General features: G+C 32.8%; 3 protein-coding genes and 1 long non-coding RNA gene across 10 annotated transcripts; 2 read left to right on the forward strand and 2 right to left on the reverse strand.

Annotated features, from left to right (window-relative positions):
• The first annotated feature begins 1,367 nt into the window (after positions 1-1,367).
• On the forward strand, positions 1,368-3,118 carry LOC9320884 (protein NETWORKED 4A). 3 transcript variants are annotated; one of them, XM_021033841.1, is made up of 4 exons: positions 1,368-1,705; positions 1,788-1,902; positions 1,999-2,906; positions 2,993-3,118. In XM_021033841.1, exons 2-4 carry the CDS (start codon positions 1,812-1,814, stop codon positions 2,996-2,998), a joined length of 1,005 nt encoding a protein of 334 aa, XP_020889500.1. In that variant the 5' UTR covers positions 1,368-1,705; positions 1,788-1,811; the 3' UTR covers positions 2,999-3,118. The 3 variants fall into 3 exon arrangements, with proteins under 3 accessions (XP_020889500.1, XP_020889499.1, XP_002882702.1); XM_021033840.1 differs by having other exon boundaries at positions 1,369-1,705; positions 1,999-3,107; XM_002882656.2 differs by having other exon boundaries at positions 1,370-1,705; positions 1,812-1,902; positions 1,999-3,107.
• LOC9318769 (mannan endo-1,4-beta-mannosidase 3) lies at positions 3,118-6,543 on the reverse strand. Its single transcript, XM_002884772.2, has 4 exons — positions 4,830-6,543; positions 4,163-4,357; positions 3,719-4,053; positions 3,118-3,571 (listed from the first exon to the last, which is right to left on the reverse strand). Exons 1-4 carry the CDS (start codon positions 5,157-5,159, stop codon positions 3,184-3,186), a joined length of 1,248 nt encoding a protein of 415 aa, XP_002884818.1. The 5' UTR covers positions 5,160-6,543; the 3' UTR covers positions 3,118-3,183.
• A 384-nt stretch (positions 6,544-6,927) lies between these two features.
• On the reverse strand, positions 6,928-8,820 carry LOC9320885 (putative mannan endo-1,4-beta-mannosidase 4). The gene is given in 5 exon segments (XM_021033344.1): positions 6,928-7,360; positions 7,735-8,079; positions 8,203-8,313; positions 8,315-8,398; positions 8,482-8,820. Coding segments are annotated over 5 exon segments (1,218 nt in total). The 5' UTR covers positions 8,809-8,820; the 3' UTR covers positions 6,928-7,009.
• Positions 8,821-12,852: 4,032 nt separating this feature from the next.
• On the forward strand, positions 12,853-15,213 carry LOC9320886. 5 transcript variants are annotated; one of them, XR_002333648.1, is made up of 7 exons: positions 12,854-13,012; positions 13,096-13,376; positions 13,478-13,962; positions 14,061-14,146; positions 14,227-14,273; positions 14,506-14,684; positions 14,773-15,213. It is a non-coding gene; the product is annotated as an uncharacterized LOC9320886 (long non-coding RNA). The 5 variants fall into 5 exon arrangements; XR_002333647.1 differs by having other exon boundaries at positions 12,853-13,012; positions 13,478-14,146; XR_002333651.1 differs by having other exon boundaries at positions 12,853-13,012; positions 13,906-14,146.
• The last annotated feature ends 1,030 nt before the right edge of the window (positions 15,214-16,243 follow it).

Here is a 16,243-nt window from a genome sequence, read left to right on the forward strand (position 1 = left end):
TGTTGAACTTGTCAAAACTTATAAAAAACTTGTAAAACCTTATAACTTGTAAAAACCTTATAAAATAGCTTGTAAAATCTTATAATATCTTATAAATACCTTGTAAATACGTTGTAAAACCTTTTAAAATACATTGTAAAACCTTATAAATACCTTGTAAAAAACCTTTAAAATACCTTGTAAATTTTTGGCGGGAAAAATTTTCCCGCCAAAAACTTAACGCCAAAAAAATTGCGGAATCACTTTTCCCGCAAAAAAAAATTTTTGGCGGGAAAATTTTTTGGCGGGAAAAAATTTTACGGGAAAATTTTACAAGGTATTTTAAAGGTTTTACAAATTTTTACAAGTGTTTTGGCGGGAAAAATTGGGGGATCACTTTTCCCGCCAAAAAATATTTTGTATTTTGTGGACCTAATTTTGTTATATTTCCTTATATATTTATGATATCTTTTATTAAAAGAAGGGTAATTTAGTCATTTTGTACATAAAAGGGGTATTTTTAAAAATGGACATCCAAAGGGGGCATTTTTGAAAAGGGGTATTAAAAAAGGGGCATTTTTGTGAGTCTCCCTAAATAATATAGTAAAAAATATGAATTTTTTTCTATGTCCAAATCACATTAAACAAGTCTCTATCTATATATTATGAAAAATGATGAATTTTGGTGTAAATTATTTATGTATATAAAATAATTTATTATAAAATAATTGAGTTTAAGTAATTAGAATGAAAAGAATATATCAAAAACCTTAATAGCCAATGAAATCACAGCACATAGCAAATCCTACCCCACCCAACCAAAATTCACGGTGTTGATAAATTACAACACCAAATTTGCCACGTCCTTTACAACATTTATTAAAACAACCATTGCACTATCTTTACCTGTTGAATACTTTTTTCAACATACCCATTGTAAGTAGTCTTAGTGAGTTAGCTTATATATATTCCTTTATAACTGTTCAATCATTGTGGATTCTCTATTATCATTGAATAGTTGTTTTATATAAGTAGTATGAAACGCTAATACGTGCACTTTCTTAATTATTTGTTTTAAATAAGTATAAAAAGTAATTTAAAAAAATCTAATATCATTCATATCAAAGAAAAAGAATATGAAGGATACATAACGTGGACTATTGGACCGTATATGTTCAACCTGACCCTGTCTCACTTTTTTTTTTTTTTAATAAAATCCTGTCTCATTTGAACTTCTGTTTATTGATATGTTTTGGTCCTTAAATCTTCATTTTTATTGAACACGCCTAACTTTTTTTTTTTTTTTTAACAAACATGCTTAACTTTTATCTGAAGTAATAAACCGGAAAAAAAAAAACAAAAAGAAAAAGGAAGACAAAAAAAAAATCGTCAGCTTTGGAAATATGTGGTTGTGAGAAATGTTTATAAGACAATTGAATACAAAAATGAATAAAGTCGATAATATACACGACACGAAAGTCAAAGTGCATTATCTCTTTTTTGTTTTGTTTTTTTAGGGTATACTTTTTTCTAGAAGTGTCCCATTGGCCATTAGGAAATTTGAATCCAAAGAAGCGGCATTTTCTATTTCACTGTCTCACAAAATCTCTTCAAGTTCCTCATCGTAACTCGTACCCCTAATTTCAAAATCCTCTCCACACTATTCCCCTGTAAGCTCTAATCGACAAAATCTGGGGGTTTCTCCTCTCAACAAAATCAAGTCCAGGTCAGTAATCTATCTCTCTCTCTCTCTGATTTAGAGTTTACAAATCTACGGTTCTGAGTTATGTTTTGGTTCTCTGATTTAGGGTTTTCTTCTGTTCATATGTTAGATGGATTTAATCACAGAAACAGAATCAGAGATTGTTGCTGATTCCTCCTTGTGGCTGCATAATTCTAAATCATTAGCAGAAATATTAACAGGTATTAGTATCTATTTTTGTTCCTGTCCTGTCTTATTTGGTTTTTCTGTTCAAAACACAGCTTAACATAGACATATATATATTTCTGCATCCTCAGAGATAAATCAGAATGTTCAAAGAATGCTAAGAATGATTGAAGATAGTGAAGAACCTGAGTCAACGGAGAAATTTCTGTGCTTATATCAGTCTCTCGGTGAAACTTACAATGATTTGAACCAGGAGCTCCTCAACGGCCTTCTCAAACTGCCATGTTCCCTTGTAACTTCAATGGGGGCATTGAGCTCCTTTAAGCCTGATATGTCTCCTGATTTGGAGTCAGGAACATCTTACTCATCACTGAAGCACCAACTGGTCTCAACAACGAGTAGCGAAAAGTCGCAGAGCTTGAAACTACATGGTGAGGTTGAGAAGAACGACTCTGCATTTTTGCTTGCTGATATGTTTTGTGCCGAGCTTGAAACTGCACGGAGGGAATTAGAAGCAAGAAACATAGACATTGAAACTGAGAAAAGACATGTGCTTGACTTAGAAGGTAAGCTATCAGATTCAAGTCACAAGATTGAGAATTTGGAAAGCGAGCTCGACGAGGTTAAAGAGTGTTTAGGTGTGTCAGAAGCCGAAGTTTCAAAGCTAATGGAAATGTTGAGTGGATGCAAGACAGAGAAAGCGAAACCGCAGACCGATAATGCTGATGACTTTTTAGATAGCCTGAGAACAGAGTTGAGATCAAGAGAAATACAAATTGAGCAAATGGAGGAGTATTTGAACCAGGTGTTGTGTCTTAAAGAAACTGAGATTATATCTGAGTCAGGAACCGACAAGAATGTTGTGGAAGAACTGAGGGCCAGAGTTGAAGTGCTGGAGAAACAAGTGGAGTTGCAGAGGAATGTTATAACAGAACGAGAGGAAGAGAAAAGAGAGGCTATAAGACAACTCTGTTTCTCTCTGGATCATTACATGAACAGATATTTAGAGCTTGTAAGATCACTTTCTGACAACAAAAAGGTATCCCGTGTTAAGTAATTTGTAGAAGTGATCATATCTTTTTGAATGATGCAAACTAATATCTGACTTCATCTTAACTAGTGCAGAGCTAAGAGCTAGACACATGTTGCATCATCTTCTTCTACATGTTTTTACATTGAAAGAATTTTATAATGCTGAGGGAAAACTTTAGGATCTCACTTCAGTGAATGTATAACTGAGTTTCTTATTATTTTATTTTTGAAATTTAAAACTTTTATCGTTGCAAAGTTATAGGGGGTAAATTATTACAGGAAGGCTATTTAAATTTTAGTTTTTTTGATAACCCTTTTCCACGAATCAAACCCAGCTTTCGTGACTCCTCAGTTATAATATTAACCGTCGTCGAATTTTCACTAAGTACAATGGAGAGGGGATCTTTAAAGTTGTTCATGCCATCGCTAATAACGTGCCAAAACAATGCTCCTGCGGCTGGGCCGCCTTTTTGAGCAGACTCGTAAATGGTGTCAAACGTTGCGTTGAACACGGCGTCTCTCTGAGCCTGAGTGTAGCCTGGTATGTTCGTTGGCTTCCCGAATTCTCCTAGGATTAGAGGTTTTCGAAGTATGTTCTGAGCATCTTCGAGGTGGTCTACGAGCCATTTTCTTAAGAAGTCCAATCGAGATTTCTCATCCAAGTTTGGAAACCTGCAAAATCAATAAGTTTTGGATGATAATCAAAATGATTTTTCATATAGCAAAATTAATGATTTTAATAAGTTAATGTGTTGAAAAAAAAGAAAGAATTAGTATGAAAATGTGACTTTATCTTTGTATATTGGGCATGTAACTTACCATAAGTCAGGGTAAGAGTGAATCGATGCAAAATCAATGGCATCGAGATTGTGATTAGCGATGAAATCAGTTCCAAGAACGTTGGCTGCAACTGGATTTAGAGATGTCATTCTTTGAGGAGATGAGTCACCATAAAAGCCTTCAAGACCAGTAGAGAGGAGATGCTTTGAATCAACTGATTTCACATAAGGAGCCATTTCATTAATCCAAGCCATAAGGGTTTTTCCACTTGGATCTGCTCTGCATTGTGGCTCGTTCATAAGCTCCCAACCCATAATGGTTGGTTCATCTTTGTATGCAACTTTGGTAAAGGTATTCACTCTGTTCACCATAGTCTACAAAAAGAGATAAAATCAAAGAGATCATAGGTTATATAATTTTCGAGGATCTAAAATATATTTTTTGTTATGAGTAAATATAATTCAGTCTGAAGATTAAAGAAACCTTGACGTGGTTCTTGTAGTACTGTTTAACAAGAGGGTTTGTGTAGAAATCGTCATCTGAAGATACGTTTTGGCCTGTGGTTTTAGCCCAATCCACGTATTGTTTCCTCCCACCGAAGTCAGAATAGTTATTGACAAAGGTGATAATCATTTTTATGCCGAGTCTTTTTGCTTCTGCTATCGCAAAATCCAAACCCTTTCCACCAGGAAAAATTTAAGAGTTAAGACAAACTAATTAATTAACAATAAAAAAACATATATTTTTGAGCTGAAAAACTTCACACTTGATGATAATTTCTACACTTGAAACAATATATCTTTAACAATCGAAACATCATAACCAACAAATTCATTTTAAAATGGAATAGTTTTTGTAAATTTATATTTTTCTCTAATTGTTAAATTATTGAGTAGGAAAGAAATTACAATGATTGTTTATTTATTTAAGAAACTAAAAAAATTAGGTTTGGGTTGTAGTGCATTTGTGTTTCATATAACTAGATGAGGTTTGGGCCAAAGTTCAAACTAGTTCTCGCGGCTAACAGAAAACCAAACAAATTTTGATGATCTATATGACTTTGAAAAGCTACAAGGGTACATATATAAATAAATTTCTCTATGCGTTACTTACTTTTGAGTAAATCTCTCTATATTAAAGATCTACTTACCTGAAAAGTTTTTTCATCATAGACACCAGGGGCGATTTGGAGAGCGCGGTAGCCGCCATCGCGGAACCCCCAGGTACGGGCGATGGTCAAACCGTGAATGGTCGCATTTTGGAACACATAAGTGATCTTAAACCTTGTGGTCGGATCGGTGGCTTCGTACGCGAGCCAGTAGGCATTGAAGCCATTAGCATAAAATGGTTTCCCATTGAGAATAAATTGGACGCCTTTCCTACTCACGAACCCATCACTCGATACAGCTTTTACTCCTAGATAGCTAGAGTTTTGTGCGATCACAATCGCTAAAAACACGATAAGACACAAGTATTTCATATTCTTTTCTACTTTCTTTTTGTTTTTGTGCTCTATTCGTTTTCAACGAGTATATATAGAGGGCATAAGTGCTTTCTTACAATTGGAATGCATGAACATTCACTAATTCGTTGATTTTCATAACTATACACGTGACATCCATAATATATAAGAAAAATATTAAACAATAATTTTTACATACATATTCATTAAAATATAACAATTATTATTACTACACATAAAAAGAAAATTAGAATTTATATTTGAGAGAATATCACTTTTTATGATTTAGTTATTTTGTAATCTTTATTTTAAAACTGTTCATTGACTAACTTTCATTGCGGTCAACATGTTGATTATCTTCCTAATCAATACTGGCCAACCATTTTTATTCTTGTAATGACCTTCTTTGGTTTTTCCCTCTTGATATCAGTCAGCAAACTATATGATATTTTCCCTTGATACCTCTTTAATTTTAAAATTCAGGAGTAGCTCATTCCAATTATGCTCATTTTAGTGTAAATTTTTAGAAAGTAAAAAGTTATTATAGTGTTCAATTTGACTTTTTAAATTAAAATAGCTTACTAATTTTGATGCTGATCCACTTCTTATATTATAGAGTAAGATAACCCATATTTCGTTTAGCATTCCACAATTTTCATTAAATTCTCAAATTTTAATTGTTTAACATTTTCTTCCAAAGAAAACAGACATGTCCTTTTTCAAAATTTATTTGCTAGTATCTATAAAAGTTTAAATTTCTTCTAAATTGAAAACAAATAAGAAAATATATTCTAGAATGAAATTTGGGGAAATTTTCAAAACATTGTTTGAACAATAAATATTATTTACCGGATTTTTTAGGTGCCAAATATTACATTCTAGTATATTATAGTTTACTATATAAATTTTAAAAACGCTAAACAGAAATCACATGTTTAACGCAAACATGAATGTTAAATATAAACACAGAGATAAAAACTTTAGTTTAAACGCTAAATGCAAAGTCTATAGCAAACACAGATACAAAACATTGAAGCCGGCCAGCACAAACATAATCGATAACTCAAACACAGCTACAAAGCTAAATGCCAATGTTACTAAAAAAAAGAAAAGACACAAACGCATAATGTTATCTTGAACGCAAACACATTACAATGTGAAAATGTAAAAGCAAACAATTAACTCTAATGCTGCATAATTTATGCATACGCAAAAAAGTAAATGCCAAACTACAGCAACGCTTGATAATAGCGCTAAATGTTAAAGCTGGAAGAATGAAACTAAATATAGATGTTAAGACAATCAGTAAACAATATTTCTAAACACACACAAAACGCTAAATGCAAACGCAAAACATGTAAACTTTTGTTTTTTCAATTAAAAACCACAAAAGCAAAACAAAACAAAACAAAAACACAAATAGGCTTCAGAAAAACTAGTTTGGGAGTGGTTAGAATTTTAAGATTGTTTATACGCTTTTTTTTCTCATGAACTGGATTGTTTATACGTCAACAATTACAAAATTGAAAAATGAGTTTTCCGTTTATGAAACTTCTAAACGTAAAGCTATTATCTGGTCCCCTCAATATGATGTTTGTGGGCCACTACGAGATCGTTACTTATCATTGTGAGGCCCAATAAGGCCCACTGAAGACCTATAATGCTGCTGACTTGTTAGATAGCCATAGCCAAAGAGCAGAGTTGAGAGATCAAGAGACATCCAAATATCATTTCAGTATATAACTGAATTTTTATTATTTTATCATTAAATTACATATTGTTATTATTGTTGCAAATTTATAAATGCTATAAAATATAACAGAAAGACCCTATTTAAATTTTTAGTTTTTGATTTTGCTGACTTAACTCTATTTCCCACCAATCAAACCCAGCTTTCTTGACTGCTCACTTATAATATTGACCGTCGACGATTTGTCACTAAGTATAATGGAGGAGGGACCTGCAAAGTTGCTCATGCCGTCGCTAATAAGTTCCCAAAACAATGCTCCCACGGCCGGACCGCCTTTTTGCGCAGACGCGTAAATGATGTCATAGGTTGTGGTGAATACGGCGTCTCTATTAGCCAGAGTGTAACCTGGTGTGTCCGTTCCTAACCCGAATTCTGCTAGAATTAGAGGTTTTTTAAGAATGTTCTGCGCATCTTCGATGTGGCCTTGGAGCCATCTTCTTATGAACTCCAATCGAGAGTTCTGATTCAACTTTGGCAACCTGCGCAATTGCAAAAAGCTTAGAATGGTAGTCGATTTGTAATCCCTAATAACATTTTTTTTATAGATAGCAAAATCGACGTTATCTCTGACATATATACGCTTAGGATAGATGAATATATGTAGTTTTACATACTGATATGGATATAAAACAAACTTTTAAATTGCTATTTTGCAAAAGAAAAACTCGAAGATAAATCCCGAATGATGCATGGGTGGATATAAAAGCAAAATATATGTTTTTTCTAGGTTGATGTGTTAAACAAGGAACCAAAAAAGAGCATGAATAGTATTTCTGAAAGATTGTTTTGTCTAAATGAATGTACAGTATAAAAGTTAGTGTGAATATGTGTATAGATGGGCACTGTGTCATACCATAAGTCAGTTCCACAGTGCATCGATGCGAAATCAATGGCATCAATATTGTGATTAGCTATGAAATCAGCTCCAACTCTGTTGGCTGACACTGGATTTAGAGTATTCTTTCTTTGAGGAGATGAGTCACCATAGAAACCTTCATGACCAGTGGAGAGGAGATGGTTTGGATCAACTGATTTTACGTAAGGAGCCATTTCATTAATCCAAGCCATAAGGGTTTTTCCACTTCGATCTGAACCGCATCGTGGCTCGTTCATAAGCTGCCAAGCCATAATGGCTGGTTCATCTTTGTATGCAACTTTAGTAAATGTATTCACTCTGTTCACCATAGTCTACAAATAGAGATAAAGATATAATGGGTCCCTTATATAAATTATGGTGTAAAATATATTTTTGTTAGGAATCTTAAGAGATTAAAGAAGATATATAGTTTGGTTAAATTGTATTTTTTTTACCTTGACGTGGTACTTGTAGAACTGTTTAACAAGTGGGTTTCTGTAGAAATCGTCAATGGAAGATACCTTCTAGCCTTTACTTCTAGCCCAATCCACGTATTGTTTTTTTCCCTCCGTAGTCATCCCAATTATTGACAAGGGGGATTATCAATTTTATACCGACTCTTTTTGCTTCGGCTATCACAAAATCCAAAACCTTTCCACCAGGAAAAAAATGAAGACAAAACCTAATTAACAAAAAGGTGACAAATATATACGTTGAAAAGGCTTCATACTTACCTGAAACGTTTGTTCATCGTAGGAACCAGGGGCTGTTTGGAGAGCACGGTATAAGGCACCATCTCGGAACCCCCAGGTGCGGGCGATGGTCAAACCGTGACTGGTTGCGTTTTGAAACACATTAGTGATCATAAATCTTGTGGCCGGATCGGTGGCTTCGTACGCTAGCCAGTAGGCATTGAAGCCATTGGCGTAAAATGGTTTCCCATTGAGAATAAATTGGACGCCATTCCTGCTCACGAACCCATTACTCGACGCAGCTTCTACTCCTACATAGCTTTGTGCGGTCACAATCGCTAAAGACACAATAAAACACAAATACTTCATATTCTTTTCTACTTCTTTTTTGTTTTTGTGCTCTTATCGTTTTCAACGAGTATATATATAGAGGGCATAAGTGCTTTCTTACAATTGCAATGCATGAACATTCACTAATTCTTGGATTTTCATTATTACACGCGTGACATCTAGTAAATAAGAAATCATCAATATACAATATTTCTTACATATAATTATCAAAATAATAACAGTAATATATTCTTCTTATTATTATTATGATTTAGTACCTACAATAAGAACAAATTATAATATATATTTGAGAGAATATCACCTTTTCATTAATAATAATATATAAGTTATTTTGTAATTTTTAACAAGAAGTTGTTAATTGTCTAACTTCCCATTGTCGTCAACATACTGATTATCTTCCTAATCAATATGGCCTGAAGAATTGGGCCTATTTGATAAAAATAAATAATAAAAATAATAATAATTGGGCCTATATTTTTATTCTTGTAATCACTGTCTAAATCATTGTCTGTCTTTGTTCTTTTCCCCTTGATATGAGTTAGCATAGGTAAAAATCATGTTACATTAATAATATTAGTTGAATTATATAAATTCCAATTTCAGTGGTAGTTATTATTTCCAATTCTGCTCATTTTAATATAAATTTAGAAAATAAAAGTAAATTCTGAGTTCTATTTTAACTAAAATAGGATTTTTACCAAAGTTCAAGTGCTGGAGAAGCAAGTGGAGTTGCAAAGAAATGTGATAACAGAACGAGAGGAAGAGAAAAGAGAGGCTATAAGACAGCTTTGTTTCTCTCTTGATCATTACATGAACAGATATTTAGAGTTTGTAAGATCACTTTCAGACAACAAAAAGGTATGCCTTGTTAAGTAATTTGTAGAAAATCATAAACTTGTAGAAGAGATCACTAGTTGCATTTTGAAACGCATTAGTGATCTTAAATCTTGTGGCCGGATCGGTGGCTTCGTACGTGACCGAGTAGGCATTGAAGCCATTGGCGTAAAATTGTTTCCCATTGAGAATAAATTGGAAGCCTTTCCTACTCACTGTTAGTTTCTTTACCAAGTTATCATCTCAGGTTGCTAAAGATTCAGTCTTTTGAGTTTGTTGATGTTTGTTGCAGGAAAGAAAACAGAGACGCAAGATTTAACGAGTTCCCATGACCAAATCAGTCATGGTACGTCTCGGAGAGTCTCAACCAACTCTCAAGGCACTAAGATCAGTATCCGGATGTTACAACCTCACACTTAGCTCACAAGTCTCTCATCCTCACCCAAGAATCCACTCTAGATGTTTTTTACCAAGAAGAACAAGAAGATAAGTGAAAACCCTCAACCCCTGTTTTCTCTCAAACTCTCTCTAGAACTCTCTCTCTCAGATGAATACAAAACAGTACTACACACATCCTGCCTCTGCACCAAAACGTTCCCTCACACTGCCGTTTCTTTCTCTTGGACTCAAGTCAACAGCAGACTCCGATTGGGCCTTTACCGGCCCATTCCCTTAGACTCAAACCCAGCCCGTCTAAAGTCCAATCACCTGAAACGACAATTCACGAACCCATCACTCGACGCAGCTTCTACTTCTAGATAGCTGCCTGCAGTTTTGTTTTTGTGCGATCACTATCGCTAAAAACACGATAAAACACAAATGCTTCATATTCTTTCTTTTTTTTTTTTTTTTTTGTGCTCAAATTCAGTGATTATGTAGTTATATATGGAGAGTATTAAGTGCTTACAACTATAATGCATGGACATTCACTTATTCGTTGATTTACATAACATATATAATTATACACGTGACATCCATAACAAATAAGAAATCATTAATAAACAATAATTCTTACATATATTTATCAAATTAGAACAATAAATCAATAATATATTCTTCGTATTATTATTATGATTTATTACCAACAATGAGAACAAATTAGAATTTCTATTTGAGAGAATATCACCATATCATTAAAATAATAATAATATATGGTATTTTGTATATTTAACTAAAAATTGTTAATTGACTAACTTTATTGCTGTCAACATACTGATTATCTTCCTATTCAATATGGGCTTAATATGGGAATATATTTTCATTCCTGTAATCACTATCTTTGTTATTTTCCCCTTGAGATCAGTCAGCAAAGTAGGTAAAAATCATGTTATTTTCATTTTATTATATTAGTTGACTTTCAATAACTTTCAATTTAAAATAAAAGGTATTTCTGAGTTCTATTTGATATTTTAACTAAAATAGGATTTTTCCTACCAATTTTAACTATCCATTTCTTATCATACATTATCATAAAAAATATTAGAGGGGCGTCAGAATATAACCCATGTTTCGTTAGCATTCTAAAATTTACATAGAATTCTGAAATTTTAATCATTTAATCTCATGTAAAAGAAAAGATAGTGTCAAAATTTACTATTAATAAAATTTTGAATTTATTCTAAATCAAACCTAAAAGAATAAATATTTTCTAAAATGAAATTTGGGCAAATATCATTGAAGATATTTTTCTTAGAAAAAGAGGTCAATATAAATGTGAGTTCGAGCGCCAACTTAAGGATTCTTCTTAGTTTTTGTTTTGAACTGGATTGTTAACTGTTTATCAAAATTTCTTTACGTGGTCCAGTGGACGATACGAGGCCCAATAAGGCCCATACACTGGCACTGCCAAGTAGAAAATGAAGCAGTCCGTACTCCGTAGATTAAGGGAGTTGTTATGGAAGTTGCCACTGAATGCAAACACGAGAAGGGCCGTTCAATATTAATCATCCCCTATATATTAATAAATATGAGAAACATTTTTTTAAAAAAACCTTACCATTATGTGTTATTAACAAGATTGTCACGTTGATATGTCGCTTTCACAATGATTTGGCTTATATTTAGATAATTACCCAAAATTTATTAGACTATTTACAGAATTTGCCATTAGTCTCATATATCCATATATCTCATTAATAATTAAAAACATACACTTTTTGTTTATCTTATATTACTATATTTTTATATTTATATTTTTCTTTATATAAATTTTCTTTAGCAGATGGGTAAACAATCTTTTTATTTATATTTATATTTATGTTTATATTTAAATGATAAAATATATACATTTGGTTCAAGAATTTCGAATTCAAAACTACAAAATCTTTACATCTTTCATAAATTTTTTACTTAAATAAATAAGATAATCTCCTTTCTATATATGTTACGAATACTTAAAATCCACTTAAAATCCTATTTTTTGGAGGAGTTCTAACATTTCGAAGAAAAACATTATAACCACATTTGTATATAAACCAAATTCTGGCCACATTATAACCATTTCGTAAATAATCCATTCATAATCTAAGAATCTTAGATTTGGAACACTACAAAATCTTAGCTTGGAAACTATCAAATCTCATCTTTGCTAAATTTTGGATTTCTTATACTTATTAAAAAAAAAAAAATCTTTTTATACTACAAAATCTCGAAATCTTTAAAACATACGGAAAGACATATTGCCATAAATGGTAACATTTCGTCAATACTTTTTTATTATATTGAAGCTTTATTCAAGGTTCAAATATTTCACGGGTAAAACCTATTCTTATATGAAATAGTCCCAAATTTGAATAAAACAAAAAAAAAATTGTAACATGTTTCGTTTTACACAAACGGATCTTGGATCCCGGATAATAATTTTAATCATAATAATTTTACTTGAATCACTTCATCCCGCATATCGTGCGGATTGTTATCTAGTTCCATTATATTTTCAAATATTGTTTTTGGTTTTTACTTTTACCAAAAATAAGGGGTAAAAGTTTCAAAACACAAGAAAACAACACTACAAAAAAAGTGTGCATTGATAGCACTACACGATAGCACGGATTCTCTAATTGCTATTAAAGATGGTATGCAGAATTTTGTAACTATATCATAGCGTTTCAAAAAACGCTAAGACGAATAATAGCAAAGCGGGAAGCAAAAATACTTATGACCGCCAACAATTTTCCAAACTATTTGATTTAACGCCCGCCATTAAAAAAAAAAAAAGAACTCTTAATGACCTAGGTCATAAGACTTAACTTCTAGTTTTTTTTCTAAGTCTTTACTCGTCGTCTTCTTCTCTAAAAAAAGTTCTCTCATCTCTAGATCCACACCACCGCCTAGCCACATACCTTTTCAGTTGGCATGGTCTCGTCTCCTCCGTCTTCCACCGTTAAAGGTACCAGTCTATTCCTCCTCGTCTTCTCTTCACATCTTCTTCTTCTCCCTCCCTTCTCGTCTTCACTTCTTGATGAAATTCAGCCTCATGGATTTGAATCGGTGTGTCAAGGAGATGAATTCGCACAAGATAAATTGAATCGGTAAGGAGATCGGAAACCAGATGGTGGTGACAAGAAGGAGAAGAAGTTCGAACGAGCCGCACCACCTGCTCGTGTTGGGAGGAAGCAACGGAAGCAGAAAGGACTTGAAGCGGCGGCTAAATTTCAGACCGTGACTCCTACTAAATGAAAGCTTCGATTGCTTAATATAAAGCGATTAGTACATAAATGATTGGATCATGACCCTCTATTTCCCTGATTCGAGTAAGTTCCTTCATCTTTCTTGATTGGGTTGTTGAAAAATTGTAACTTAATGGTTCTACTCCGAGTTAACTGTTCTAATTGAAAACTGGAAACTTGAGCAGAAATACGAAGCTAGTCGAAAAGCTGAATGATGCATACAAGAAATTCATGGATTTGCCTAACGACTTATTTTTCAGTTTTGTCTACGACTCTAGCATGGATTGTTGAGTGTTATATCTTTTTAATATGTCTTATGCTTGCTTTGATTTGTTGTTAATATGTCTTTTTAAGGAGATGAAATCCACCGATAGCCTGGTATGCTTCCACTTTCTCGTCTCTCATGCTAGTAAATTTATGCTTGCTTTGATTTGTTGTTATGTAATTGATTTTATTTTAAGGGGTTACGTTTTTAGAGTTCTATTTGCACACAAGGTGTTCGACGAATTGACTGTGAGACAGAAACTGAGAAACGACTCTCTCAACATGTCTTCCTATGATGATCTTTCATGTTTGCTAATTGAATGTAAAAATTTGACCTTTGCTTTTGTAGTCTAAAATGGTGGACTATATCCTTGAAGTCTCTAATCCTATGAAACAGCACTTTGAGGTGAGTAATATTTTTTGTCTGTAAGCTCTTAGTGCTAAGAAGTTTGTAATTGTGATTTGGCAGCTCATTTTAATGTGGAGGGTTTTGGTTATGTCCAGTTAACACTATAACCTCAAGTTTTGTGAATAGAAAAACGTCTATAGATTAAGACCACCACTAGGTAACTAGAAACTCTTCATTCAAGGTAAATATTCTTTACTTTCTTAAATTATGAATCTTGTGCCATTTACCTACTTAATGAGGTTTGTCTTCAAATAATGCCAGAGAATGGCTCTGCTTTCATGTTCGAAGAGAGATCTATTAATAAGATGGTAAGAAACTGTCTTTATTTATTTATTTATGTGGTCATATATAGTTATGTAAAGCTATTTGCTTTCAATTATAAGAGACGTCTTGACTCTAATCCATGTTTCTTAGTGGTTTAGTTAATGGCCACATGTGGGTATCAAAATGTTGTGGTAATTTTGTGTTGGTATAGCTATTATCTTTCCATGGAAGATTTTTTTCTCTCTCTCAGGTTTAGTTCTTTGTTTTAATTCTCAGGTTGTTGGCATTCTCTCTTCATGCACCATCAAAAGTGTGTTCTTGTAGACACTCATGATGTTGGTAATAACTGTAAGGTCACAGCTTTTATTGGAGGTATAGATCTTTGTGATGGCCGCTATGACACACCTGATCTTGAAACTGTGTTTAAGGATGATTTTCACAATCCTACATTTCCTGTGAGTTTATGATTATTCGCTGGTTGTTTCAAGCTATAATCCTAATTCCTTATTTACTTTTGATTTGTTTCTATTTCTACTTCCTCAGGCTGGTACTAAGGATCCAAAACAGCCTTGGCATGATTTGCACTGAATGATAGATGGGCATGCGGTCAATGCAAGAAGGACGTCATTGTAAGGAGGACATAGAGAACATGACATGGAAATGGCAACAATAGTCTAGAGTATTGGATTAAACTTTGCTAGGGCGGATAATGACCAAGAGATCTTCCTCTTCCAACCTCTTCTTCTATGAACTACAAAGTGATGATTTCAAGGTAAAAGTTATGGCTGATGGCACGTGAATGCTTTGTTTAGGCGGTAAGATTTAGAAAAGAAAATTTGTTTGATCAAGTTAGTTGATTGTGTTTGGTAGAATCTGTGATTGTCGATAGGAGAAGTTTGTTTCTCTTTGCCCCTTATCTCATAAATTAGTACTCTTGTTATTTAAGAGTCGTTGATGTATTTATATAAGATTTGGTTTGGATTAGTCTTTTGTAAGGACTTTGTTTTTAATGGATTTTCTATGAAATAAAAATATATTTAAATATATATTTTTGACCAGATTTAATTTATATAAAAATATATCAAATATAGAATTCAAAACGTGTCAATTTTAATTGAAAAAAATAGAATCGAGAAAATGCTATAACATAATATATCGTGGCATATTTAATGAGCTACAATTGAATCGAATATAGCATTTAATTAACGTTATGGTAGTGCAACTTATAATAGCATTCCAAAAAATGCTATCGTAGGGGAAACATCTACCATAGCTGCCGATGTCATAGCATTTGTGATTTCGCTATCTATAACGTAAGATAGCAGATGTTTTGCGCTATCAATGAACAATTTTCTTGTAGTGCAAACTCCCATCATCACATTCTTTACGAATTACTCGCTCTTTTTTTTTTTTTAAGAATACTTGGATCGTAATTGTTGCATATTGAGTTTGTATTTCTTCCGTTTTTAAGTATTTTTTGGTTGGGCTTCCGTTTTTAAATAAATGATGTATTGGTTGCGCATGTAGTAAAACTATGATTAAACTATGGGAAAAATGTCGTTAAAATCCTCAACTTATTCAAAACGTTGATTTAAATCCTCAACTCATGACGAAACGAAATAAATATCAAACTTATGTTGACTTTCCAAATAAATATTAAACTTATGTTGACTTTCCAAATAAACACCAAACTTTCATTGACTTTCCAAATAAATATCAAACTTCCGTTGACCTGACCATATTAGGTACGACGTTAAGTGGGTTAATAAATCCTCAACTCATGACAAAACGAAATAAATATCAAACTTATGTTGACTTTCCAAATAAATATCAAACTTATGTTGACTTTCCAAATAAATATCAAACTTCCGTTGACCTGGCCATATTAGGTACGACGTTAAGTGGGTTAATAGATCTCGTTAACGGAGGTAATTTTTTGTTAACATATATGTTAATTGATAACGACATTGTTTCATATAACAACAAAACGACGTCGTTTTGTAGTAAGGATTGA

This window comes from Arabidopsis lyrata (genome assembly GCF_000004255.2).
Source record: "Arabidopsis lyrata subsp. lyrata unplaced genomic scaffold ARALYscaffold_3, whole genome shotgun sequence".
Taxonomy (NCBI): Eukaryota; Viridiplantae; Streptophyta; class Magnoliopsida; order Brassicales; family Brassicaceae; genus Arabidopsis; species Arabidopsis lyrata.

Bases quoted from the DNA above. Each gene is read 5' to 3' on its own strand.
- LOC9320884 (XM_021033840.1), top strand. From the start codon at position 1,812: ATGGATTTAATCACAGAAACAGAATCAGAGATTGTTGCTGATTCCTCC. The intron at 1,903-1,998 runs GTATTAGTATCT...CTGCATCCTCAG, and splicing joins ATTAGCAGAAATATTAACAG to AGATAAATCAGAATGTTCAA.
- LOC9318769 (XM_002884772.2), bottom strand. From the start codon at position 5,159: ATGAAATACTTGTGTCTTATCGTGTTTTTAGCGATTGTGATCGCACAA. The intron at 4,358-4,829 runs GTAAGTAGATCT...CCTGGTGGAAAG, and splicing joins ATGATGAAAAAACTTTTCAG to GGTTTGGATTTTGCGATAGC. The intron at 3,572-3,718 runs GTAAGTTACATG...TTGATTTTGCAG, and splicing joins CACTCTTACCCTGACTTATG to GTTTCCAAACTTGGATGAGA.